The 26,954-nt window shown below is 53.1% G+C and overlaps 1 protein-coding gene across 3 annotated transcripts in view; it reads left to right on the top strand.

The window, feature by feature from the left end:
• Positions 1-314: 314 nt before the first annotated feature.
• Positions 315-26,954, top strand: part of GSE1 (Gse1 coiled-coil protein) — a 151,986-nt gene continuing 125,346 nt past the window's right edge. For all 3 annotated transcript variants that reach the window (XM_064273697.1, XM_064273695.1, XM_064273692.1), the window contains exon 1: positions 315-532. In XM_064273697.1, coding sequence (XP_064129767.1) covers positions 460-532 — 73 coding nt within the window. In that variant the 5' untranslated portion in view covers positions 315-459. The remainder of the gene's footprint in view (positions 533-26,954) is intronic.

Genomic DNA, 26,954 nt, shown 5'->3' with positions numbered 1-26,954 from the left:
AAGGGACGGCTCCATGTTCTTGGCCACCTGCCGCAGCCTGCTTGAGAACATTTTCTACTGGGTTCCAAAGTCACCCCAAGGAGGGGTTCCTGAGCATTGCCCCCACCCCAGAAGTCTAAATACCCAGTGGGGGTATTCAAACTCGAACCTGGGTGTTGTCGCCCCCGATGCTTGTCCCACCCCAGCAATTGGAGTTCCCCGACAGTGAAGCAACAGCACAATTAACCGGAACAAGCCTCTCCAGGAGGAGGTACAGGGGGCGGAGAGAGGAGGCCCCTGCCCAGGGGGGTGGGCAGGCTGCTGACAGGTCTCCCTGCCCAGTGAGAGTGCCTTGAGTGACACTCTCAGACACCTGAGTGCCTGCCTGGGGCCTGGTCCCTGGGCAAGGGGGTGGGGCCAGGTACACCCCCAACCTAACCCCCCCCCTTTATTTCCTGCTGCATCCTGGGCCAATTCCGAATGGCTGGAGCACCTGAGTTTCCCAGGCCCCCGGGCCTGGGACAGCCTGCAGGCGGCGTCTTCTCCTTGGCTGGTGAGTGGCTAGATGGGTGGACCCTCCTTTGTCCTATGGGTATCACAGAGGAGGCAGTGGGGGGGGGGGGGTCACAGTTAGCACCTTAGTCTGGAGGTTTGATACTCCTTGCATCCTATCCCAGGAATACTCCTTGTTGACTGTGTGTATTGTTGTGTGCTGTCAAGTTGATTCCTACTTATAGGGACCCCATATGACAGAATAGAAGTGCCCCACAGGGTTTCCTGGGCTGTAATCTTTCAGGAAGTAGATAAGCAGGTCTTTCTTCCAAGGAATGGCTGGTGGGTTTGAACCACCAACCTTTTGGTTAGCATCCAAGCGCTTAACTGTTGCACCACCAGGGTTCCTTCTGTCGGCTGTGTGTCTTCAAGAAAGTAACTCACCCTGTCTGAGGCCCATCTAGAAGTTGGGGCCAGGCGTGAGGGTCACAGTGCAGTTTACACAAAGGTGCTCCTGACACACAGGACACTCTGAATGGCTAGTGTGGTTGTTGGGATTACAGTTGTTAAGTGGGGGCAGAGGAGGGGTCCTGGCTTTGCAGCCTCACTCTCCTGGGCCATGGGAATGGGGAGGAGGAGGGGTGCCTGGGGGTACTTAGGTCACCTGGATCACCTGGCAGAGACTGCTCTCATCTTGGACAGAGTGGGGCTGAAAATGGACATGAGTACCCCAAAGCTGGTGGCCATGGTCAAGGCTGGAGACCAGGGCAGGGCGGGCACCGGTAGTGGGGCGGGGCCAGGAAGCCAGGTATGAATATTGTTCTGACCTGTTCACATTCCTGGGCTGTGGGGCCAGGCCTGTAATTATAGGGGGGAGGGGGCAGCGGGGCCAGGTGGCTCCCCTGTGGGGGGTCTGATGGCCTTGCGGTGTCCTGTGTGTGCAGAGGTTGAGGCAGGCAGTTGCTGAGAAACTGAGGGAAACTGAGGCAGACAGCCTATTACAACACCTCCCCCCCCACTTGGCCTGGGTGCTCTGCTCATCTGCACATTTCTGGGCTATCCCGGTGCCCCTTGGGGCTGCAGCAGGATTAAAAGCTAGTAAGTGGGTCCCCTATCACCCTGCTTCCAGGCTCCTAAACAAACAACCAGCTACCCCAGGAGATCCAGCACCTTGCCCAGCAACCTGCCCACTGGGTTGCATCACGGCTTTTGGTGTTCCAGAAGTATTCCCGGGCTCCACCCGAGGCCAGAGGCTGCAGCCTCTGGGCAGCTCCCTGGGGGAGCCGTGGCTCCCACTGCACTCCTGCCTGCCTCACCACAGGGCACCTCAGACTCACCTGCTGGCTCTGCTGGCTGTGGGAGTGGGAAGGGCAGTGACAACCCAATCACAGGGTCCTAGGACAACGTTGTTGTTGCCCAGTCCCTGGCACCAGCGTGGGGGCAGTCCCCACCCAGAAAGTTTGCCTCCAGGTGATGGCCGGCCTCCTACTCTGCCCTGCCCTGGGCAGCTGAGACCCTGATTTCCATATCGCCAGACAGGCTTTCTTTCACCCCACCCCATGCCCAGCTCCAAGCTGGCGTGAGACTGTTGCTGTGTGCCCTGGAGTTGATTCCAACTCGTAGTGACCGCGAGGTGAAAGAGTAGAACTGCCCCCTAGGGCTTCCTAGGCTGTAATCTCTACTGAAGCAGAGCGCCAGGTCTTTCTCTGTGGAGCTGCTAAGTGAGTTTGAACTGCTGACCTTTCAGTTAGCAGTGAAGCGCTTAACCTTTGCACCACCAGGGCTCCTTAGGAGCAGGACTAACTTTATTGAGCAACTACTATGTGCTAGGGCCTGCTCTAGATTAGCTAGTAAGCCCTCACCACAACTGCATGAGAGAGGCACTTATCGTTTCCATTCACAGATGAAAGGACAGGGGCCGGAGAGGGGACCTGGGGACCCAGGAGCCCACCAGACCCCTCCCCTCCCCCGCTCCAGCCCTCAGGGAACTACAGAGGCAGCCCAGGAACCCCACCCTCAGAATGGTAGGATTCAGCTAGACAGGTCCGATGGCAGGGGCTGTGGGTGGAGATCTGTGGGAGCTGGGGCGAGGGGGTCCTAATGCTCTGGCAGAGAGGTGGGGGGAGGGTTGGTTAAACAGCAAACAGAGCAATCCTTCAGGGATGGGTGGGGGGGCAGAAAGAGGGTCCTGAGTGTCAGCAGCTGGACTGCCCCCCATCAGCAAGGCCTGCAGGCCCCAGGGACAGCTCCTTGGGGACAGCCGGGCCTGGCTGCTATGCCAGACTGAGAGGGAGCTTGCTGCCTCAGTTCCTTGAGGAGCAGGCAGCGCTTCCAGTGATGGATAAAGACATCGCTCCCTCGCGCAGGCAACTGGAGCCGATAATTAGCTTTTAACCTGTCCCTGCCGTTAACGCCAAAAGGCCCCCATTTGTTCCAAGGCACTGCTAGTGTAGAGAGAACTAAACATGGCCAATTTTGTTCAGGATGAATTAAGACTTGTAAATGTAAAATGAGTTCATCTATTTAATTAAGTAGCAGCAATATGGATGTTAAATTAAGTTCACAGCGGACGAGCCAAAACAGGGTTATAAAAATATGGTCCGTGGTGTGGGGGCTTGGGGGTGCAGCCAGTCCCCGCCCTGTCCCACAATGGCCCTCTCCCTGCTTCTCTTGGCACGCCAGGGTAAAAGGGGGTGATTCCAGATTCAGCCTGACCCTCCATGCTGCTGGGAGCCGGGCCCTGACATCCAGCAGGGAACGCGGTACGGATGGACTAGAGGGCGTGCTTCCCTTCTGAGGGAACTGCCCCCTCTCTCCTGCCTGAGCTGTGGACACACAGGGGCTGGCTTGGCACCCCCCCCCCGACCCGTGCACACAGGTGTGCTCACACATGCTGAGGGTTGAAGGGACCCTGCTAAAGAGCCTTGTTATGGATAATGCTGCTGCCCCTGCTGTGGGGTAGGGAAGCAGAAAGAACCAGACTAAAGTAAGAGATTCCCTACCAGAACGACCCCAGAGAGCTTGGGATGGAGAAGGGACTGAGGATGACGGTGGTGGGCTCAAGCTGGAGCAGGAGCCCGGCCTCCTGACAGCCCCTACCCCCAGTACCGGCACTTCAAAGAAGGGGGTCGCTCAGTGCCGGAAGCACTGGAAGTTTCCAGAAGGCAATTCCTTTCCTTTCACCCCCAAAGCAAGTTCCCCTGGGGAGGGATTGTGGCGATTAATGCAGTTCTCCTGGGATAAGCAACTGGCCCTGGGTGGGGTGTGCAGGAGGGCTTCGTTTGATTGTAGACATGGACTGACTGCAAAGCTTGGACACACAGGATCTGGTCACAAAGATGTCAGGGAGGTAAGGGAGGAAGCTGGAACGGGCCTGGGATGCTGTAAACGACATAAACACATACGAGAGGGATAGTCAAAAAAAAAAAAAAAAAACAGGGATTAATTATCGCTGGGAATGGGGCTGGGCCAGGGAATGCTCCTAAAGTAGGGAACTTTTTCACTGGAGTTTGAAGGATGAATAGGAGTTCGCCTGGACAGCACGTGCATAGAATTGTACCGAGCACACTCCAAGCAGTTCATTGCAGAGGGGAGGGTTCGGGAAACAGCTGCAGAGGTGAGTAGGGCACAAAGGGCCTCAGATGTCCTTCATAGCAGCTTGTAGGTACTCTGAAGGCAATGGGGAGGTGTTTATTCATTCAGCACCATTCCATCCGGGACACACAGCAATGAATGAATCAAACTGAAAAATTGCTACCCTCACAGAGCTTTTGGTCTCGAGGAGGCCCACAGTCAAGAAACAAACGTTAGTTCTGCTAATGAAGAAATAGTGAAAATGTCACAAGGTAGGGAGATGCAGGGCAGTGGGGAGGGGATTGCTGCTTTTTATGTGGTGTCAGGGAAGGCCTTTCTGATACTTCTTAGCAGAGCTCAGAAGAAAGTGAAGGAGTGAGAGCTGTTAGCCTGAGGCAGTTCCAATTTATGCCTTGGTTCTGGCATTGTTGTTACTTTGTTGTTGATGTGTTCCATGAAGTCAATTCCAACTCACAGCAACCCTGTGGGACAGAGTGTAACTGCCCCATAGGGCTTCCAAGGCTGTAATCTTTATGGAAGCAGACTGCCACGTCTTTCTCCCGAATAGCAGCTGGTGGGTTCAAACTGCCAACCTCGTGCCACCAGGGCTCCTGTGATTGTTAACAGAGCCCCCTTTTACGGCCATGTGGTTGTCTGGCTGAGGAGGTAACAGTGGCAAAAGGAAGCGTCAGTGCAAAGGCCCTGGGGCGGGAGTGAAAGCTGGGAGGCTGGTGAGCAGAGGAGAAGATGGCACATAATGCAAGACCCTGGAGACTATAGTAAGGACTTGGCTTTTACCCAGAATGAGATGGGAGCCATGGAGGGCTCTGGGCAGAAGCGACAAGACCTTCCTGCTGCTGTACTGAGAATAGACTGTAGGGGTGCAGGTGGCAGACCAAGGAAAGGAGGAGGCTCCTGCAGCTGCCCAGGTGAGGGAGGGAGGGGTGAGACGTGGTGGGACTCTGCATGGGTTGTGTGGGGGGTGAGGGTTGGGAGGGGGAGGTGAGAAAAAGGCAGGGTCACGCTGTTGGGAAGTTTTGAGCAGGTGAGCACCCCGATCCCATGTGTGACCCAGAAGGCCACGTCAGCGACTCGGTGGCAAGTGGCCAGGAGATCTGGAGAGAGGAGACAGAGCTTCCCATTGGGGCTGGTAGAAAATTTGGTTGCTCAATCCTTGGCCCTACACAGTGCTGCATTATTTTTTTACGTTTATCACCAGTATTTTAAAACCAGGAGATTTTGGGTTTTCACATTAAAACCCAGATTTCCAGCTCATCTTTAAAAAGTCTGATGCTCCGGCTACCCTGGGTCTGCAGCCCCTCAGCCCTGCCAGTGTGTGCTGAGCAGGTCCTGCCCGGGTTAGGTGGGTATGTGCTTTCTGGTTCTCTGCAGACTCCACGAGGTCCCTTACTTGCCTGGCCCTGCAGGCAGCTGAATCTGGGAGCCTTGCTCACCTGGCTGAGTGTGGAGGCTTGTTTGGGGATGGGCCTTGGAGGTGGGTGGAGACAGTCTGAGAAGGCTTCCAGAACCTTCCAGGCCCGTAGCTAGAGGGGGTTTTTCCAGAGAAGCTCTCTTCCTGGTTACTGGGAGACCAGAGCCGGGAACACCTCTGTCCCTTGCCAACAAGACCAACACTGGCCTATAGGACACCTTGATTTGAATTAGGAAAGGCACCTGGGTGGACAGATACCAGCATGATGCATCAGCTGGATTCCAGCTTGCTAGTCCCCTTCGGGGAAACCATGGTGGTGGAGTGGTAAGAGCTAAGGGTGCTAATTAAAAGGTTGGTGGTTTGAATCCAACAGGCGCTCCTTAGAAACTCTATGAGGCAGTTCTATTCTGTCCTATAGGGTCGCTATGAGTCGGAATCGACTGAACAGCAACAGGTTTCAACAGGTCAGTCTCCTTCGATAAGGAGCCCTTGTGGTGCAACAGTTAAGTGCTCAGCTGCTAACCAAAAGGTTGGCAGTTTGAACCCATCAGATGGTCCTGGCAATCTGCTTCCGTGAAAATTTCAGCCTAGGAAACCCTAGGCAGGGCAGTTCTACCCTGTCATATGGGGTCACAATGAATCAAAATTGACCCAACAGTGCATAACAGTCCCCTTGTGCAGTGTGCAACCTAACCAGACGTACCCCCTCTCCCTGCCCCAGTTGGAACTAGATGTGAAGCCTGGTAGGAAATGGTAGGCCTGTCAGGCGGGCGTGTGCCTGCCCTCCTGTCACCCCCAGTCCCCCAATTTCCAGTTCAGCTGTCTGCCTTGGCTCCTGGAAGCCTGTGGAGCCATTTAAAAGGCTCCTAACGATATTGATCAATCTCTCTAAAATGGATTATCCCATTTGCCTCCCAGCCCGACTGGATGCCCTGGGTAAGATCAGAAAGGAATTATGTTAGCCGGAGGCAGAGAGAGCAAGGGCGAGAATGTATCTCGTCCTCGGTGATGCAATCTTATCAGAGCTGAACTTTACTCTCCATCTTGGGATATAGGATACTTTGGGGATGTCGGAAAGAAATAATCATCTTAGGATTTGCAGCCTACTCGACACTGAGCCAGAGGGGCGGGGCGGTGGGATCGAGAGGCTGCCGGGAGGACCATTTTTCGTTGGCACGATTCCCTAGAGAAATCAAGCCCTCATCGAAATCCTGTCCGTGCGGCAGCCCTGGATGGTGCGGCTGCGGCCTGCTCCATGAGGATTACAGCCCCACATCAAGGGCCCAGGGGATGGGAGCGTTCATTAAAATTTGAAGCACACATGGAAAATTGCTACCTGAAGCCTCAGCAAGCAGCCAGCCAGTAGATCAGAGTTCCCGTTAATGGATCGAATGCAGAGGAAACAATTACAGCCTCTGCTGTGAGTCCTTTCGAGGTAGTCATGTCTAATGGGGAAGAGAAAATCTGAACCTGTCTCAGGCAAGGGGAGTCATGAGGCTTGTCACACTGGACTGAGTGCCCCCGCCCCCCGCACCACCTGTGTGCTAGAGGTGTAGTGACCGCCGGCTCCCGTCATTCACATGGAAAGCTGTCTTTGGGAACGTAGGCACATACAGGAGTGACAGTCAAGGGAGTAGGGGCAGGTCAGGGAATGTTTCCTAAAGTAGAGGATTTCCTTGTGGGGCTTTAAAGGATGCATAGGAGTTCGGACATGTTGATGGCTGATGCTGTGGCTCATTCAGCCCCGATGTTGACCTCTGGCTTGGTTGCCCCAGACTCAGGTACCTTATTTGGGAGGTGACTGATCCTAGGAAACAGGGGAGATGGGGAAGGGAAGGAGCCAATAGAAGGGCATCATCGAGCCCCACTGTGGGCAGCTGGAGCTCAGTCTTGCAGCGAGCACTAGGAGATGATGGGGAAGGCAGCTTGGTTGTCCTCACTGAGGGGTAAGGGAGCTGGGGTATTTATCCACCAACTCCCACCTGGAACTGCGTAGGGTGTTTAAGCAGAAGGGGCCAAAATAGCAAAGGGCTGGGGCAGAGAGTGCGGGTAGTGGCCATGAGTGGCTTTTTTGTAGAGGTGAGTGGGTGCCTGGGGGTTCTTGGTGGGTCAGGGTGTGCCTGAGAGGGGTCTGAGGAGGCTCCAGGAGGCTGTGGCGCTGGTGTGGGGTCGGTGGGAGAGAAAAGGGGCATCCGGGAGGATGCCAGCCATCCAGGCAGGCCTTCTCTGCTAAAAGACTGGTTCTTGGGGGGCAAAGGGCTGGAGGGTGAGGTGCCCCAGAACCCTGGACACCACGGTGGCGTCTTCGGCAGAATGCCATGGGAACTGTGGCCCCCATCCACCCTTCCGCCCTCCCACTGTCCCCTGTGGCTGCATGGCCATCGGGATGTCTTTTGTGTGCAGTTATGTTTATCCATATGAGGGCTGGGTCCGAGACTTGGAGTCTGAGCTGTTATAAGGAAGTGGGGTGGGGGGCTCCCCTGTTCTCCCCCAGGATTGACCGGATGGCCTGGGTCCTGAGACAATGGGCCCAGGGAGGAGCCAGGTGCTGGGCCGAGGACAGGAAAAGGACAATTTAAAGATAAACACAAACCAGACTGTGGACTTGAATTTGGGCTGCGAAGAGATGAGCCTCCTGTGATGGGTGGAGACTCTCCTCCCCTCCCCTGGTGCCTCGGAGAGAATGCAGATTTCCACAGAGCTGGGGGCCGGGCGGTGGCAGGGAGGCAGGAGACGGGTGTCCAGGGGAGAAGACAATAGCAGCCAATCACAAGGAACATTTGGTAAGTTAGCTTTTCTATTCCTCATGAGAGCCCTGGTGGTATAACAGTTTAGCATTCAGCTTCTAACCAAAGGTCAGCAGTTCAAACCCACCCAGCAACCCTGTGGGAGAAAGCCCTGGCGATCTGCTCCCATAAAACTCAAACCAAAAAACTAAACCCATTGCCTTAAAGATTGCAGCCTAGAAAACTCTATGGGGAAAATCCACTCTGTCACATTGGGTCATTATGAGTTGGAATTGACTTGGTGGTACCTGACAATGAAATTCCTCATGACCATCCCTCAAAGTGGTGTTATCTTCCTCATTTTATGGAGGTAGAAACTGAGGCACAGAGGGACAGGGAATATGCCCATGGTCACACAGCTAGAAGGTGGTAGAGCTGGGATTTGAACCAGGTATTCTTGCTCCAGACTCCATGCCTTATCACCTAGCCCTGCCTCTTGGAGCTAGGCCTCCCCTACAGGTGTCCATGTGCGTGTCTGAGATCACCCCCTCCCTTTACGAGCATTTCTTCTAGCCTGCATCTCTTGGGAAGGCTGAGCCCCCCAGGGTTCAGCATCAGGTCAAAGGCAGGATGCCTGCCCCCCACCCCCCTTGCTCAGGTCTGAGACTCTGGCTTCTGCAGAGAATTCTGGCACACCTGCCCATGTGTGCATTTTGGGGCATCTGCACCTGTTCACATACTGCGGGGTAGAGGGAGAGGGGCCAGAAACCTGTAAAGGGGCCTGTCAAGATGTGGGTGGAGTAGAGGAGCTGTCATCAGATGACTGCAGCCGGAAGTCTCAGGTATGACCCCAGCCCTCAGGGGTGACCCCAGGGGTGACCCTAGATGGCCACAGAGCCCTGGGGGTCTAGCAGTCCAAGTCCCAGCACAGCCACCGGTGGCCGAGATCGGGGCGAGGGTCAGTTCTGGTGCCACAGCAACAAGTCTGGCCTAACCTGTCCCCATGGCCTCGGGCGTCATGGTTATCATTGACAGACTTCAGGGGCTTGATGTTCTCTCCAGAATGTTCTCTGTGTGCCCCTAAACCAGCCCTTACCATCCAGCGTCCTCCTCCACCAGCCCTTCCCTCAGGCCTTCGGCATTTCCCACAGTCTTCCTTCCTTAGGCATTTCCCCCAGTCCCACTTTGGAGCTGGGGATCAACACAGTCTTCCCTGATCCCCGTCTCCAAATGGAGAGGGCCATGACCCCTGAGGCACAGGAAGAATAGAACGCTATTTTTTGATATTTTAAAAAGTTTTCTATTTTGCCATGTTTTATAATACAGATATTGTTGTTGTTAGTGGCCATTGAGTTGATTGCAACTCATGGTGACCTCTGTGTGCAGGGTAGAGCTGCTGCATAGGGTTTTCGAGACTATGACCTTACCCAAAAGCAAAGATGAGAACGCAGGAAGGGACAGGAAAACTGGACAAACAGAAATGGGGAGCCTGACGTTGAGACAGGGAGAGCATTGACACATCACAGGGTTAGCAACCAATGTGACAAAACAATACGTGTATTAAGTGTTTAATGAGAAACTAATCTACTCTGTAAACTTTCACCTACAGCATAGTAAAAAAAAAAAAAGACTGCAGATTGCCAGGCCTTTCATCAAAGGCATCTCGGGGTACAGCAAACCGCCAACCTTTTGGCTCATGGTCAAGTATTTAACCATTTTCACCACCCAGGGACTCAATATAGATATTTATTATTAGTATAAAAAAACCAGGCTCGTTGCTGTCAGGTTGATTCCAACTCATAGCGACCCTATAGGACAGAGTAGAACTGCCTCATAGGGTTTCCAAGGAGGTGGATTCGAACTGCTGACCTTTTGGTTAGCAGCCGGGCTTTTAACCACTGTGCCACCAGGGCCTCATTATTAGTATATAGTTCATAAAAGTAACTCGTAAACAAAATATGCATATATCAGGGGTGAGTGTTCGAAGTATTTTTCTTAGTTTTTTTTTTCTATTGATTTTTATTTTCCAAACCATTTTTCTTAGTTTTGAAATCAACTTGATTGAGATACAGTTTGCATGTGGTACATATGTGTAGCCCCCACCCCAATCAAAGTGTAGGACATTGCCATCACTTTAAAAAGTTTCTCGAGAGCCTTCCCCTGCGATCCCACCACCCTTGCCCACCTTGGCAGTCACCAGTGTGCCTTCCTTCACTCTGGGCTGGCTTCACCTGCTGTGGACCTTCATATACAGTGAGTGAGTGCTCTTATGGCCTGACTTTTTTGCTCAAGCCCATCCAGTGGCCTCTTGGAAGAAAGGCCTAGCAATCTGCTTCCGTAAAGATTACAGTCAAGAGAACCCTATGGAGCAGTTCTACTCTGTAACACATGGGGTCGCTGTGAGTCGGAATCAACTCGACATGCATCTGTGAGCTTTCTGTGTTGTTTTGTATGCAGATTGTTTGCACCTTTTTAGCAACGCGCGATATTCCGTTGTGTGGATTTAGCACAGTTTGTTTATTTGTCCACCTGCTACTGGACAGACACTTCGGTTGTCTCTAATTGGGGCTGTTCTGTGAGCTGAAGGTCAGAGGGCCATGGTCTTGGAGTTCAGGGGTGTGTGAGCACACAGTGGTGCGCCCCTGCTTCTCAGAGCCGATCGTGAGGGGTGCACACTGATTCATGCAGAGAACGCCTTCCCAGTGCTCCCTGGGCCAGGCCTTGGTGCTGGGGATACAGACATAAGTGCCCAAGGGGCTCACAGCAAGGAGATAGCAGAGGCCCAGTGCAAGTGCGACGTAGGCATGCTGGGCCGTACCAGCAAGTGTGTGTGGGAGTCGTGCACAGGGCTGCCTCCCCTCACCCCCATGCTGCTGGCAGAGCTTGTGGTTCCTGTGTGATGGTGCCAAGATGCGAAACCAGCATGCTCAGAGCTACCACTGTACAGACAAGTTTCCTCGAGAAGGACCACCAGCCGCCGGCTTTCCAACACGGGCTGGTGTCTCTCTTCTGTAGCTGCCATCTTTGCCTGCTTCGCCTGAGACCACAGGACGGTCCCCAGGGGCGTGAGATTCTCCCCAAATGGGGAAGCACAGTAGTCGGCACTTCCTTCTCCACTCAGGCCTGGCCCATGGTTCCCCACAGGCCCAACGTGGCATGGGGGTTGGTGGAATTTTCCAGAAGCCTTGGGCCTTAACCCCTCTGTTCATGGGGGGACTTTTTCATGCCACGTGGTTGGGGCTGTCCAGACTGAAAGCAGCGAAGGATGAAGGTTGGCCTCTTTATCAGAACTGCCAGGAGAGAAGGATAAAACAACAAAGCACCCAGCCCTCTTGGGCGTGACAGTGCGCTGATAAGAGGAAGGCGGCTGAGCGGTTTGGGGTGACACCCCGAGAAAGGAGAAGTGGGTGGGACTCTTGGTCGGCCTGCCGCTAATCTGGAGCTGCATGTGGTCACGGCCCAGCCCCCACCGGCCCCCTTGGGAACCGTATTTTTCACCCCATCCCGTTTTGTCTGAAGTTAGAGGTGTTGCCACCAGGGACCCCTGTGGACCTGCTTTCCAAATTCCTCTAGGAATGGGTCTCCAGAACCAGCCCAGCCTGGCCCTGCCCTTGCCTGGTGCCCACAGCCTCATGCCTTCACCTGGCGTGCATTCAGTGAGCACCTGCTGGGCTTTGGAATTCAAAGATGGAAGAGGCAGTGAGGGCTGGGTCACAGGAGAGGACTGTGACCATGCAGATGTTAGGGGGCTGTGGCAACTCGGAAGGGATAAATAAGGGGGAAGGGTCCCAACAAGGAGGCCTGACAACCTCCTGGAATTAGTAGAAAGTGGCCAGGCCAGGTCACCAGCAGAGCTTCCTTGGGTTTGGCTGAAGGCCAGGAAGCCTTGAGCTACCCGTGGGTCTCGTTTCCCTTTAGAGAAGTGGCTGGTGCTGCCGAGGTTTAGATGAAGACTCCTTCGGAAAAGGAGAAGCAGAACCACCCTTGGTTTGCTCACTAGGGACTTGGCTGCATGAGGGTGAGAAGAGACAGGGCCCCTTCTGAGGCCACTGGGGCCAGGGCAGTCACTACCGAGCTGCCCCGTGTTTTCAGGGGTCCGCCACTCAACAAATGCGTGCCTCAGCAGCCCCTTCCCTGCATGGTACCTCAGGCAGGGACCTTGTGTATAAAGTGGGTACATTAGCCACACCCCACAGGTAATGGAACACACTGAGCCTCACAGGGTTCCGGGATGTTCTACGCTTACCAGGTAGTTACAGCCACATTCAGTCCAGTGAGGAAACAGGTACAGAGAGGTCACAGGCCAGTGAGTGGTGGGCAAGTTGGAGTCTGGGCAGTTTGGTACCCCAGGAAACCACCTGGCCTGGAATGGCTTTCTCACCTGATCAGTGTATCTGAGGACTATCCCACACACAACCTTGAAGGGTCTGGGGAAAACGGGTGGACAGTGCTTTGGGGCCTGCAAGGAAATAGTAGGCAAAAGGACAAGCAAAAGCCCCTATCAAGATTGCTTATTGGTGACAAGTGAGGTCTCTGGAGACTCAAGACCGGGCATTGGGTGTGGGGAGGGACGGGTTGTGCTGCATGTAGGGCAAATGCTCCATAAGTTTGGAGAAGGGAGAGAGGAAGGAGGCTACTTGGGCAGAGGTGAGGGGTAACCAGGCCCTGCCTCTGCCCATCACCTGGACCTTTCTGGGCCCCTTAAAGCAGAGATGGGGAGATAAAACAGGAGATGAAATTCAAGCCTGCTCACTCTGCAGCCTGTTGGCTGCTCCAGTCACCATTTGATCAGAAAGGCAGCTGACATAGGACTGTGTAATCGGGGCTTCAGGTGATCTGTGTACTACTGTGGGTTAGCGCCTGTTGTCCCCATGACAACCAATAATCGAGAGTCTGCTGTTGTGAAGAGTGGCCTATCTGGATTTTGATATTCCCAGGCATCTGCTCGGAGCAGGGAGCAGGGACAGGGTCAGACTGCTGAGCAAGGCTCCACTCCTGCGAGCCCAGGGATTCTTGGCACTGAGTCAGGCTTTAAAAATTCAAAGGCAGAGCTCAGTGAGGACTCCCAGGCTCCCCAGCCAGACATGCCTGCGGTCACCCTTTGTGATTAGGGCTGTCTGGGCTGGAAGTGCAGCCAGGGTCTGCCCCCTGAGGTCAAGCACTCCAGGAGCAGGGACCACTGCTCTTTGGAAGCCCCCATTTGGAAGCCCCCAGAGCCGTCAGGCTCACGGAGGCCACATTCCCAGTCTGGATTCTAGCTCAGCATCCTTCCGAGGCAGTGCGCTGGGTTGCTTCGTATCCAACTTAGGCATCATTCATGCGCTCACTTCTCTAATAATGGTCCCCACTGTGTGCCAGCCACCATGCTTGGCACTGATGACCCAAAGGCAGAGAAGCCTGACAAAGCCCCTGAGAGAAAGATGGACGAGATGACAAAAAATGGCAGGTGTAAGCTCAAGGGTTAAGGGCTACCAAGAAAAAAACTGTTTGATTCCATTCCCATGAAATGTCTAGAATAGGAAAATCTGTGGGAAAAGTAATTAGTGGTTACCTAGGATGGGAGGGGCAATGAGGGGATGTTGTTATTGTGTGCCATTGAGTCGATTCCAAAACACAGTGACCTTATACAACAGAGTAGAACTGCTCCATAGGGCTTCCTAGGTTGTAATCTTTATGGGAGCAGATCACCAGGTCTTTTCTCCTACAGAGCCACTGGCGGGTTCTAGCCACTGACCTTTCATTTAACAGCCAAGTGCTTAACTATTGCACCACCAGGAATCCTTGATGAGGGGACAGGGGGTGATAGTTAAAGGGTGTCCAGTTGCTGTCAAGTTGATTTTGATTCATGGTGACCCCATGTGTGCAGAGTAGATTTTCAAGACTGTGACCTTTTGGAAGCAGGTCACCAGCTCTTTCTTCTGAGGTGCCTCTGAGTGGGTTCGAACCACCAACCTTTAAATTAGTAGTTGAATGCTTACCCATTTGTGCCAGCCAGGGACTCCAACTAAAGGAATTTCTTTTTGAAGTGATGAAAATGTTCCAAAGTTGTGGTGATGGTTGCACAGCCTCTGTGACTGTACTAAAAAAACATGGAATCATACCCTTAAATAGGTACATTATATATTTGAATTATATCCAGTGTATTTAAAGCTGTTTTTAAAAAGGATATAATAGTGTGAGGGAGTGGAGTAGCCACGGAGGGGTGTATGAAGCCACTTTAGGCCTTTGAGGGGAGACCTGATTGGAGGGAGAGAAGGAGGGATGTGGGATAGTGTGGGAAATTCCAGGTGAGGGAACAGTGAGTGCAAAGGCCCAGAGGCAGGAGGAAGCTGGGTGAGTTTGAGGAATGGCATGGAGATCAGTGAAGCTGGAGCAGAGGCAGCGAGGCAGAGAGGCAGGCCAGGTCTTACAGGGACCCTAAAGCCAGAATAACCATCTTGAACTTGACTCCTCTCTGGCCAGGACTTCCTACCAGCCTGGACTCCCAGACCTCTCGTCCCCCACAGCCATGAGAAGCATCCCGGCTAGTCTGAGCCACTGCTGGTTCATCCTGGAGTTACCTGTGGCTGCCAGGCTGGCCCCACCAGCAATGGGTTTTTAATTATCTAAATATCGCCTTTGCCCTTTGCTTTCAGCCGGTAGTGCTGAGCTCTGCAAAAGGCAAATTGCTTTCTTTGGTGCTACTGGAGGGTGGGGGTTGGGGGTTTTTCTCCCTCACCTGATTATGGGGGCTCTAATCTACTTTTTTTTTTTTTAATCTACTTGGTTTCTGTAAAAATGGCATGGCAGGGACACCTGACCTCCTCATCTAATTTCACAAGAGGAAAGGAGAGTCAAGATCCACAGCCCAAGGCTGATTCCTATGAGGCAGAGGTCAGACATGCCTCTTCTCTCCAACCTTTTTACCAATTCTGACACCAACCATCCCTCCCATGACACTCTCTACTTCTCTGCTTCGTTTCATAATCCTTTGCAACGGCCACACAGAACTCACAGACCATATTCACAGTTATGGGGTTTATTAGGGAAATAACCAGTTACAGTTCGGGCTCAGGAATGCTCAGGATACAGTTCTTTGATCAGAACAGCCTCTTCCCAGCCATGCCCACAGGCCGGTCTCTGTCTGGCTCTCAGCCCCTCAGCCTGGCCTCTGCCCTGCTCAGGCAGGTGTTACAAAGCTCTTTTAGCTCTGCCAGTAAGTACCCAGAGGCACCCTACTCTGCCAATAAGCCTTCTGCCTGAAGGCACTCAGCTCTAGCTCCAGGGATGGGCAAACCTAGCTTCCCCAAGTGCCCAGAGGCATCCTTCTCTGCCAGTAAGCCTCCTGCCCAAAAGCACTCAGCTTTCTTACTCTGTGGGCCAGAAGCCCACTGCACCATCTCCTGCCGGTCTTCTGCCTCTGCTGCCACCATTTCTCTGCTTCTCACCAATCTTTGGTGTTACAGCTCTCTCTCTCAGTCTCCGGGTTTCAGGAACTTCTCAGCACAGGGATCCCAGGTCCAAAGGACGCACTCCACTCCTGGTGGTGAGATCCTCTCCTCCTGCCTCGGGCATGGCTCATTTTAAGCCTAGTGTGATGGCAAAACTGACCAGTCCCCTCATTAGGGTTCCATACACTTTATTTGCAGAGTCCCACTCAATCAGTGCGTGTGAGTCACAAAGACTATGGCTAGAAAGGCCATGTTAAGTAGTTTATTGCACTGCAGTTTCATTGTTCAGAAACAATGGAGCAGTGTGGCAGGGAGTTTAGAAAGTGTTGTTTGTGCTGGGGGAGGGGTAGAAGTACAGAAATTACCCAGTCTTCAAATGGGCCTTGCACCTCTTGGCGCATCCTGTCCTCATGGCTGGCCACATGTGTCCGTTTTTTAATTGTGTGTCCACTGAAGTGAGTATACTGCTTGTAGCTGGGGAGGGTGCACAGGGCCTGGGTGGACTCTGGAGCTGTCTTGCATGGTGCAGACCTGGGGAGCAGGTGGGTTTAGTCCAACAGAACCACCCCTCTGAGCCCCGGGGAGGGGAGAGGACCTAGCAGGTGCACTGCTTCCAGGAACAAGGTCACGTGCCGTCCAAGTCCAGCTCCTGGAAAGGGACAAAGGAAGTGGGCTCATTATCACCTTGCCAGTCTCCCGGGTACAGGGTTTAAAACACCTCCACTTCCTTTCCCAACCCAGCCTGCCTCTCCCCCAGGAGGCCCTTGCCCATCTCCCACCATCCCTCTCCAGCCCCCAAGCCCCCTTCCTCCTAGATCCCTCGGCCCAAAAGGCCAACAGCCAGCTCTAAAAGGGTCCCGGCCTCCCAGTGGCTCCTCCACCATGGCCAAAATGGCGTCTGCACTGAGCTCCCGAAAGGCCCGCCCCCCGGTACCTGTGCTGGCCCCCAGGGGCATCTCCCTTCTGCTCCCATCCTCACCAGCCTTGCCCACTCCTGTAAGTGGCTTAATTAAGGAGCCGTGCGGTTTATTTATGTATGGACCTAGGCTAATTGGCGTGTTTGTCTTTCCTCATTATTCCCAGCTGGACAGAGCCGTTTGAACAACAAATGCAAAGGCTGGAGCTCTCCAACGCGGTTTCTATTTTTGAAAGGCCGCTTGGTGCCCCTGCGATTAGCCGCGTGCACATGTTTGCCGGCTCCAGCCACATGCCCGTAAGCACTTAATTGTGGGTGCAGTTAGTCAAGGCGGGCGGCTCTCTGCAGATTTCAGGGGTGAGGGAACCTAATTACACCTGCAATTGAGTGCTTTAGCAGGGACAAAAGATGCCTGTTCAGCTAATTGCAGGCACCAAAATTGCCCCCACAAAAAGAATCCCTGGTAGAGGCTTTGAAAGCCAAGGCCATGAGTCGTAATAAAGAGCAGATAACTTGAAATTATAGCGGTAGGGGGTGCTTGTTTTGGCCTAAAGAATTCAGCTTTTTGCAAGAGTCGTTACACCTCTGGGTTGTTTTTTTCCACTGTGGAGGCCGTGCTGTGGCTGGGTTTGTTTTTTCATTAGCACCTGTCTTTGTACAGAGAAATGTCACGTTGAAGGGAAATTTGGGGTTAATCACCTCCTCTCTCACCTACATGTGCACCAGCTAGAATGATTCACTTGGTTCTCCTGAAGTGGACTGATTGCTCACCTAGTCACCTCCCTGAAGGTCTCAGGTCCAGCGTGTTCATTACTTAGCCCACACGTAGCTATTGAGCTCCTTCTGTGAGCAGGCGTTGTTTTAGGGGACACACGAGTAAACAAGACAGAGCCCCTGCCCTCATGGAGCTTACATTGTGATGAGATGTTAAACTGTACCACTTCTCATTATGATTTCCGGTTCTCTGCAGATACCTTCAAGTGTGTCCATTATTTCTTTTTCAGAGTCAGCAGAGCTGTTGTACAGGGTTAGGTGTTTTTAATCTCTGGAGTCAGTGCAGACCTGGTTCAGTCGGCTATTGTTTCTGCTGATTCTCAGTCAGGAAGTGTGGATTTTCTTGTGTGCCTGGTTATCTTTGACTATGTGCTGGTCATTATACTTGAAAAAAAGTTTTACAGAAATAATTTGAAGTCCAGGATGAAGGTGCTTTCCTTCTGGATAATTTGTATTTGTTTCTGACAGGTTTGCCAGCCCCAGCTGGAGACACAACCACTCTGAAAGCACCTTAATCCACTTCAGGGTTTAATAACCCTTGGGCAGCATAAGAGATTCAAACCTGGCCTGTGCTTCTGTATAAGGGCTGGTCAACTTCCCCTTCACTGACACTCTAAATGGGTAGTTCTTTGGGCTCCCTTTAATGTGGAGAGGGTCTCCTGTTAGACCCACAATTTGTCCAGAGGGTTCACCGCTTTGGTTTCTGTCCCTCTTGACCCTCAAGGCCATAAAAACAGAAGTTCAAATTTCCCGGGATCTGCAGATGTCCGCAGGGTGAATGCATCCTCTCTGCTGGGTCAGCTGCAGAGGCTCCTGTTTCTCAGTCCCTCCTGACCTGGTAATTCCTTATAGTCTTGTCAGCTCTTTGGTGCTTTAAAGAAGCTGGATGTATATTTTTATCCTACATTTTGGGTTGATTTTAATGGCAACGATGAGAAACAGGAAGTCCAGGCCACTTCTCCAGGCAGCAGGGCACAAGGCGGGGGAACAGTGGGTGGAGAGGGCAGATGACAGGCCATGAGAGGAGGGCCCAGGGGTTGCACTTGACAGGGAGGGCGGCAGGGCGTGTGGACGTGTGTCCAGAGAGGTCAGGGCAGAAGCAGGGAGCCCAGTCAAATGCCTGGGAGGAAGGCAGCAAGAGAAGAGTCTGAAACCTGCCAGGGAGGCCGAGAGGCAAATGGTTGGGGCAGTGAGAGTGGATCATCTGGGGTCACCATGAACGGATTATCTGGGATCCCATGAGCGAATTATCTGGGGTCCCCATGAGTAGGTCACCTGAGATTCCCTCAAGCAGATCATCTGGGGTCCTGACGAGCAGCAAAAGGGCAGCAGGTGGGGGCTCGATTGAGATCCAGTAGCATGGAGTGCCAAACCCTGGGCAGGGGGCTTCCCAAGGACTTCGTCCACAGGGCCTTGGTGGAGAAAGCCACACACTGGGCCATTGGACACCTGGCCACCCAAGGCCGCCACACAGGACTCACAGGTTGAACCAGGCACCTGCCAACCCACTCAGCTCTTCCAGGGTATGAGCTGGTGGGGGAGTCTCCCCTGGCCCCAACTGTCTCCCCCGCGAACCAGCTCTGGCCCCACCTTCCCCCCTCGCCCCACTCCTCTTGGCCTTTACAGGCACTGTGTGGATTGGTCTTGTCACAGTGGGCCCACGTCCCTGTGCCTAGGAGCAGAGTGAGCCTGAGACTCCCCTACCGTAGCACATTGTTGTTAGGTATGTGGCCACCTTGGAGGGTGAAGGGTCCATCTGGAGGATGGGCTGTGAAGTACACCACCCTGCACGGCACAGAATATTCTACACACACACACACACACACACACACTGCCTGTCATTTGTATGACCAGTGCGGGGAGGGGGCAGCCCTTCATTCTTGAGCTGTTTCCCATTCTGTAAAAGGGACAGCAGTTCCCACACCCCAACGCTGGGAGGAGCTGATGAGAAGATGTCTGAGCACCTGCAATCAGGACAGGGAAGGCCTTATAAGGGTGGGACGCCTGGAAGACATCCCAGCTGACAGACTGCAGTTATTTCAGACTTCTACTAGGGCAAGCCCCCATCATCAGCCAGCTGCCCATTTTTAACTTTTGGGGTGGGGGGATAGCTCCCTGTGTGATTGTGTGTGTGCACGCAGAGATTTTTAAAGCTGGGGTGGGGCTAGGAGGGCGTGAACCCACATCAGATCAGCAGGCGAAGCAGGAGAAACGTGCTATGCGGGGCAGCTTTTTCTTTGGAAATCCGTTCTTTTTCTTAAATGTCAGAGCAAGCAGATGGTGTGTCTGAGTTTTATTAATCATGGACTCGCGGAGCTGGAAGGCCTGGGGGATCATTTAGTCCAAGCCTCCTGCAGAGGAGGAGACTGAAGGCCAGACGAGGCCAGAGCCACACCGCACCTGCAATGGGAGCAGAGCCGTGCTGGGACCCAGCATTCTCTCCCAGATGCATATGCCTCCCACTCTGCAGAAATCAACAGGTGTGTGCTCCCCCAGCCCTAGAGACAGTCATCCTACCTTCCCATTAAAAGCCGAAGTAGAACCAACTCTGGATAATCCACCCCCACGAGCAACCGGAAATCCTGTCTTTGGGACACATGGTTCAGCGTTGTGGTCACCCACCGAGAATGTGCAGGCAGGCCCTGGTGCTCTGTTCAGCTCAGCACAAGCTGGTATTTGCCAGGTGCTGTCAGGAGACTGGCGGTGATCCCAAAATCTGGTGGACCTGTCCACTCGGAGCCAGGTATGTTGGTGAGCCTGCTTCTTTATCATGATGTTTCTGAGTCACGTAACTCCCCCCAAGCCCAGCACTTGACTGCAGCTCTTCCCTCCCTCTCCTGGCAGCTGTTGAGACAGACACCCAGAAGTCCACCCCGTCACATCAAGGCTCACATGAAATAGAAAGTACCATTTTAGTCCAAGAGGGCAGAATGGCTCTTTTATCCTGCCCTTCCCAAATACATCCTACGGCTGTTCCAGGCCCTTGAGATGCCCCCAACCAGGGCTATGGCCTTGGTTCTAGAAAGATACTGGAGGTGAGGCTAAATCGTACTGGAGTGTAAATGACTGATTAAAAAAAACATTGCCATAGAGTTGTTTCCGACTCATGGTGACCCTATAGGACAGAGTAGAGCTGCCCCATAGAGTTTCCAAGGAGCACCTGGTGGATTCGAACTGCAAACCTTTTGGTTAGCAGCCGTAGCACTTAACCACTAAGCCACCAGGGTTCCCAAATGACTGATAGAAGATGCTTGTTTTTTTTTCCAGAGCAGGTTTTGTTTAGGTTGGGGAGAAAGATGACTGTGGGGGAAAAAGTCGAGAGGCCAGAGACACCAGGGTTGCCCGCCTGCCATGTTGGCCCACCCTTGTTTTCTGTTTGAGCACTGCTGGGGACAAAGTCACTGGATCCCTTGTGACCCCATCTCCTGAGTCACAGGCTTTTCCTCACTTTAGAACCATTGATTCTGAGCAGCACTGGAAAGTCAGAGACTCCTGGAGCTGGAAGACCAGGCACCCCCTTCCACCCCTCTAACTGTTCACAAAACTGGGACCAAGAGAGAGCCAGCTGCTTGTTTAAGGTCAGTGGTAGATGAGGTCTCAAGCCCAGGTCAACCAACCTCCTGGCTCAGTTTTTTTTTATATCAATGGTGCTCGGAAACCCTGGTGACCTAGTGGTTAAGTGCTACGGCTGCTAACCAAAGAGTTGGCAGTTCGAATCTACCCGGCGCTCCTTGGAAACTCTATGGGGCAGTTCAACTCTATCCTATAGGGTCGCTATGAGTCGGAATCGACTCGATGGCACTGGGTTTGGTTTGTTTTTTTTTTTTGTATCAGTGGTTCTCAGCGGTTTTGCCCCCCAGGGAATATCAGGCATTGTCTGGAGATGTTTTTTGTTTGCCCACTTGGGGTGTGCAAATGGCATCTAGAAGGTGGAGGCCAGGGATGCTGCTCAACATCTTATAATGCACCAGACAGCCCCCACCAAGAAGCATCCAGCCCAGATGTCAGCTGTGCCGATAGGGAGACACCGTGAGCTGCATCTGTGCTTTGCAAAGGACAGGAGAGAGAAGTAATATTATAGGAAGAACATTCCATTTTGGGGACATGTCCATGGTTCTCTCCATCACTGCAGGTGCTGGGGCTTGCCATGACCCCCTGGGGGGTAAGTAAAGGACAGCTCAGGCCCTGGGGGCAGCCCAGAGAGGTGGGCGAGGGGAACGTGGTGGGGAGGGCAGTGGTAGGGCTGACACTGGGATTTCTTTGCAAGGTCTGTAGATTGCCTGGGGCTGCTATAACAAAGTGCCACAATGTGGGTGACTTTTAAAGGCAGAAGTGGATTGTCTCTGGCTCTGTCTTCACATGGTTGTCTCCCCTCTGTATTCGTATCTCTTTTATAAGGACGCCACTGTGATTAGATCAAGGCCCAACTACTGTAGCATAACCAGTCGCTGTCGAGTCAGCTCGAACTAATGGTGACCACACGTGTCAGAGTAGAACTGTGCTCCCTAGGGTTTTCAATGACTGACTTTTTGGAAGTAGATCTCCAGGCCTTTCTTCAGAGGTACCTCTGGATGGACTCAAACCTCCAGCCTTTCGGATAGCAGCCGAGCACATTAAGGACCACCCATGGACCCCTTCTCCAATATGACCTCATGTAAACTTAGCTGGTAACATCTTCAAAGGCCTTGTTTCCAAACAAGGTCACATTTATAGGTACCAGGGGTCAGGACTTCAACATGTCCTTTCGGAGGGACACAATTCAGCCCACAACACAAGGTAAAGGCAGAGGATGAAAGGAGCCCTCGGGCCCCCTACTTGAGTACTACAAAGTCAGTGCCCAGCTCAAGACGAAAAGCCAGCAAGAAGCTACCTTTTTCAAGCCCCGTCATGTCGCCTGGAGGGCTACACAGACCTGAACCATTGAGGCCAGGGGGAGGCAGGTAGATCCGCGTGTCATCCACAGATGGGTAATTGCATCTCTGGTGGTGACTTCCTCCCCAGCATTCACCAAGGCAGCCAGCAGGAACGGCTGTTCACAAATATGTCTTTCCCTTGAACAAGGTTTCCGTGGTCTCTGGTGAGCAGTCACCAGTCGGGAGAAGAAAGCCTGTTCGATTTTCCCCCAGGCAGCAAGGGAGGATAGCAAAGGGGCAGATATGCAGAGGCTGCACACAGGCTGTCCCTTCAATGTCCCCAGCCTGCCTAGGGATTTGGGGAGCCTCACTGACTCCCCAATTTGCCCAGTGTGTCTCTCCAGCCATTTGCCAGGCCATGTTGGCCCTGCACAAAGCAATCCGGTGACAAGAGAGCTGTCTGCAGTTACAAGTCAGCTCCCTTTGCCTGCCTGCATCCTGGAGGCATTCGAGGGCAGTGAGAGGGCCCTTTCTAGGGTGAGCTGCGCGGCCAGGCAGTTCCAAACATAGTCTCCGCCTGATGTTCTTGGTAGTGCGAGGCCCACGAAAAGGGAGCACTTGGGCCGTATCCCTGCCTCTGTTTATAGTCTCACATTTCTGGAGGCCAGAAGTCCAAATCAGGTGTTGCAGGGCTGTGTTCTCTCTAAAGGTTCTAGGGGAGGACCTTTCTCCCAGCTTCTGGCGCCCCAGGTGTTCTTTGGCTCGTGGCAGCGTCACTCCAATCTCTCCAGTATTTTTTAAAGTTCCCAAATACTGGGCTTGCTGCAGCCCTCTCCAGGGGCCAACCTAAACTGAAGGTCAAATTCATGGTTCTGAGTATGGATCGTGAGATGCAGGGTTCTTGCTTCTTGTTTGTTCATTTGCCTTGGTTTTCATGAAAAAGGGGTTTCTGGGCTAAAGCCTTTTTGCCAGGTCCTACTGGAGAGACATGAGGGATACACTCCTGAAAGCAGCTAAAAATCCAGCATCTGGAGTCAAGCTTGACTGGGTTCAAATCTGAGTTTTTCCTCTTACTGACTGTGATCTTGGGCAAGTCACTTTACCTCTCTGAATCTGTTTCTTTATCTGAAAAACAAAATAAAACCAGTTGGCATTGAGTCGATTTCGACTCATGGAGACCCCCTATGTATCAGAGTACAGCTGTGCTTCATAGGCTTTTCAGTGGCTGTGACCTTTTGGAAATAGATTGCCTGGCTTTTTATCTAAGGTGCCTCTGGGTGGGTTTGAACCGCCAGCCTTTCGATTAATAATCAAGCACTTAACCATTTGCGCCACCTAGGGACTGAAAAATAGGATAATAAAGCTATTTTTGTTATAAGGCTGTAATAAGACAATGTATTTAAAGCATCTAGCGCAGTGCTTGGCGTTGTTAAGTAGACATCTGTAAAAGGGACCTATTGTTATGTGTATTAGACTGACATTAGCTGCTGTAACAAATAGATCCTGACACCCCAGTGGCTCAGCACAATAGAAATTACACAGTAGATGTTATTTCGTGCCCACACATCCACATGATCTACAATGGGGGTGGGGGGCAAGAACTGAGCTCTCAACATCATTTGGGGGCTCAAGCTGATGAAGGTGCTGCTGTTTCCCACACATGGATCTCAGGGTCATCCTGGGAGCCAACATCCAGTGGGCATATGGGGGAAGAGAATGGAGGTGCCTGCAGGAAGCGCTTCAGGGCCAGCCCTAGAGGTGGGGTTTGTTATATCACCCACATTCTCTCGGCCCCGACAGCTGTGTAGAGGTTGAGAAATGTGGTCTGGGTGTGAGCCCAGGAGGAATAGGGAACACGTTTGGTGCACAGCTGGCCCCACAGAGGATTCTTGCTGTTACCCAGGCTTTGCAGGTCTGCAGGGGTGCGAGGTGAGCAGAGCCTTAAGCTCAAAGGTCAGTCATCAGGGAGGCTGCCCTGCCATTCCTGGGTAGACAACTGCACTTCATGGTCACGTGGGGCCCAGGCTGCTCCCAAAATCCCATCTGGAAAATGGGTGTCACCAGAGGGTGGGGCGAGAAGGTAGGCCATCAAAAAGCTCCTCATTCCATTGGGTGTGACTTCAGCTACTTCATTTACTTTAAACCTTCATTAAAGGCCCAAAGAAGAGATGGGCTTGGCTGGCTGCAGGCCTGAGGTGTCCAGCTCAGATGATGCCCAGGGCCTCCCTGGGTTGGCAGGACACAGAACACTCCACCTTTAGAGAAGTGACAGGGTATATGAGAGTCCTGGGGCTGCTGTGACAAGATGCCATACACTGGGTGTCTTAAAACAACAGAAATTTATTCTCTCACATGTCCGAAAGACAGAAGTCTAAAATCAAGTTGTCAGCAGGGCAGTGCACCCTCTGAAGACTCTAGGAGAGGATCCTGCCTTGTCTCTTCCAGCTTCTGGCAGCCCCAGGAATTCCTTGGCTTGTGGCTGTATCACTCTAGCCTCTTACACGGACTTCTATCTCCCCTGTGTGCCTGTGTGTCCTCTTCTGTCTCTTACAAGGACACTTGTCATTGGATTTAGGGTCCACCCTAATCCCGCATGATCTCATTTTCAGATCCTTTTTCTAAATAAAGCCACATTCACAGGTTCTGGGTAGACGTACCTTTTGAGGGGCCCCTATGCAGCCCACTACATAGGGGCAGAGTGGAGGCAGCCCAGCCCCAGGCAGCCTGGTTGGACTCACAGAAACCTGCCCATGCACCCTGGGTGGGGTATAGCTAGAGCACCCCAGGGTAACAGGAAAACAAAAGTAAATACATCTGCAAAGGCAGGAGCAAACCTGGGTACACAGACGGCACTAGGAGGGTTGCTGGGCAGAGGTCCTTCTTTGTGTTCTCACTTCAGACTTGCTTATCTGGCCACTAGAACATTCACAGACAGGCAGTCACCTAAGGACTGGAGCTAGAGGGAGGGAGAAGCCGGGTTAGTCGCTCCTGTGTGCCTCAGGGAGTGGCTTCCCTTCTCTGGGCCTCCTGTCCTAACACCTGCCTCCATGGAGGGTGGTGGCAAGTTCCTGATAAGATAATGCTCAGGAGACAGCACTCAGCATGGGTCCCCGCCTGTACTGAGGCCCTGTCTGCCTGAGTAGCTGCTATTTTCCAAAATGCAGGAATAATTACGGCTCAATTTATGGACTCTACTCTCTGCCAGGCCCAGGAGTGGTCACTGATATCCTTCTGGGACATGGGACTATTCACCCCACTTTCCAGATGAGGAAACCGAGGCTCAAAATACTGGCATCACTGTCCAAGGGCACAAAGGGTGAGGGCCCAGCTGGAACTTGAGCTCTGGTCTGCCACTCCCCTGTCTTCCGCCGCATGATGGTTAAGGACACACGATGGTTAAGGACGTAGACTCTGGAGCCAGCCTGGGTTCAAAGCCCAGCTCTGCCACCTACTAGCCCTGTGCCTCCCCCTGGGAAATGGGGTTCCTAATGGTGACCATGCACAGGGCTGTTGCAAGGATCTGTGAAACGTGCTTAGAACCATGGTGGGCACAGACTGTATAGGGAGGAAGTGTCAGCTGGCATTGTCGTTCTAAAGGTGGACATTGAGGCCGCCGACCTACGAGGACGGGGCATTCAGGTCAGCCACATGGTCTCCCACTGCCCCCTTGTCTGGGACTCATGGGGAGTAGCCCATGTTCAGAAGGTGAGGCTGTGGCCTAGCTGGGCAGCCACCAATGAAGAATGGGCAGCGGGGTCTGCAGGCACACGGCCTCCACACTCTCGGACCAGACTCTGCCTGCAGCCCGATTCTCAGCACGTGCGCAAGGCTATTTTTATTGTGTTCAGCTGGCTCTCTTGGCCCACTCGGTTGTCTCTGTGTGGTGACAGGCAGCTGCCCTGCTAGAGGGAGTCTGGGTCTCCTCCATTTTGAAGGCACAGCTGGTGGGGGCAAGGAGGGGGCCCTGTGTCTTCAGGGTGGCGCTCTGGAGGTTTTGTGCCTCCTTCTAGGGGCAGCCCAGCCCCCAGCTTGTCTTCCCATTGAGAGATGACATGCTTTTCTTTTCTCTCCACCTTGCCCAGGCCAACTGTCTGACCCTGGGATGGCTTGTGGTGTGGGCAGGGGCAGGACAGGGGTCTCCTTGAGAGAGCCACTCTCCCCATGGTGTTCCCAAGCTCTTCAGAAGGGGAAACTGGAGGCTCGGTTCTGCTGGCCCTGCACACTGCCTCCCCAGGGGATAACTGAGAGGGAGGGAGGAAGGAAGACAGTGAAGCCAGGTAGCTCTGCCAGAGAATAGGGGGTGAAGGGAGAAAGGAAGAGACACCCTTTCCCTGTGACCCCTCTCACCTGGGCATATCCCTGGTCCAGGTGTGGCCTGGACCGGCTGCCCCACCCTCTCCCAGCATGGCCATCCGATCCCCTTGGAGAAGGAGGTGGCTCTCCTGGGAATGAATGGCTGCAGTGATGGGTTCCAAAAACCTCAGCCAAGCCACAAGGGCCGGCGGGAAAGGGGAAACTCGCCCAGCGGCCCGTTCAGCTGAATTATGGCAAACAACCGAGCCATTCAATGGAAAGCCAGGCCATTCAGCAGACCTTGGCATGGTGGGCGTTGCTTTATATTTTTCAGCTGTTTCGGCACCAGGTCGTCCTGGCTGCAGTGAGGCCAACATCCCATGGTGGAGCTCATGTTTTCCTTCCTTACAGACGTCCCTGTCACCAGGAAATGTCACTAACCTACTTTCAGAGGCCCAGACCCAGGGCCAAAGGAGGCTGAGCTGT

Source organism: Loxodonta africana, chromosome 21 (assembly GCF_030014295.1).
Source record: "Loxodonta africana isolate mLoxAfr1 chromosome 21, mLoxAfr1.hap2, whole genome shotgun sequence".
Lineage (NCBI taxonomy): Eukaryota > Metazoa > Chordata > Mammalia > Proboscidea > Elephantidae > Loxodonta > Loxodonta africana.
The sequence above is the reverse complement of the archived record's forward strand: the minus strand, read 5'-3'. Positions and strand labels throughout refer to the sequence as shown.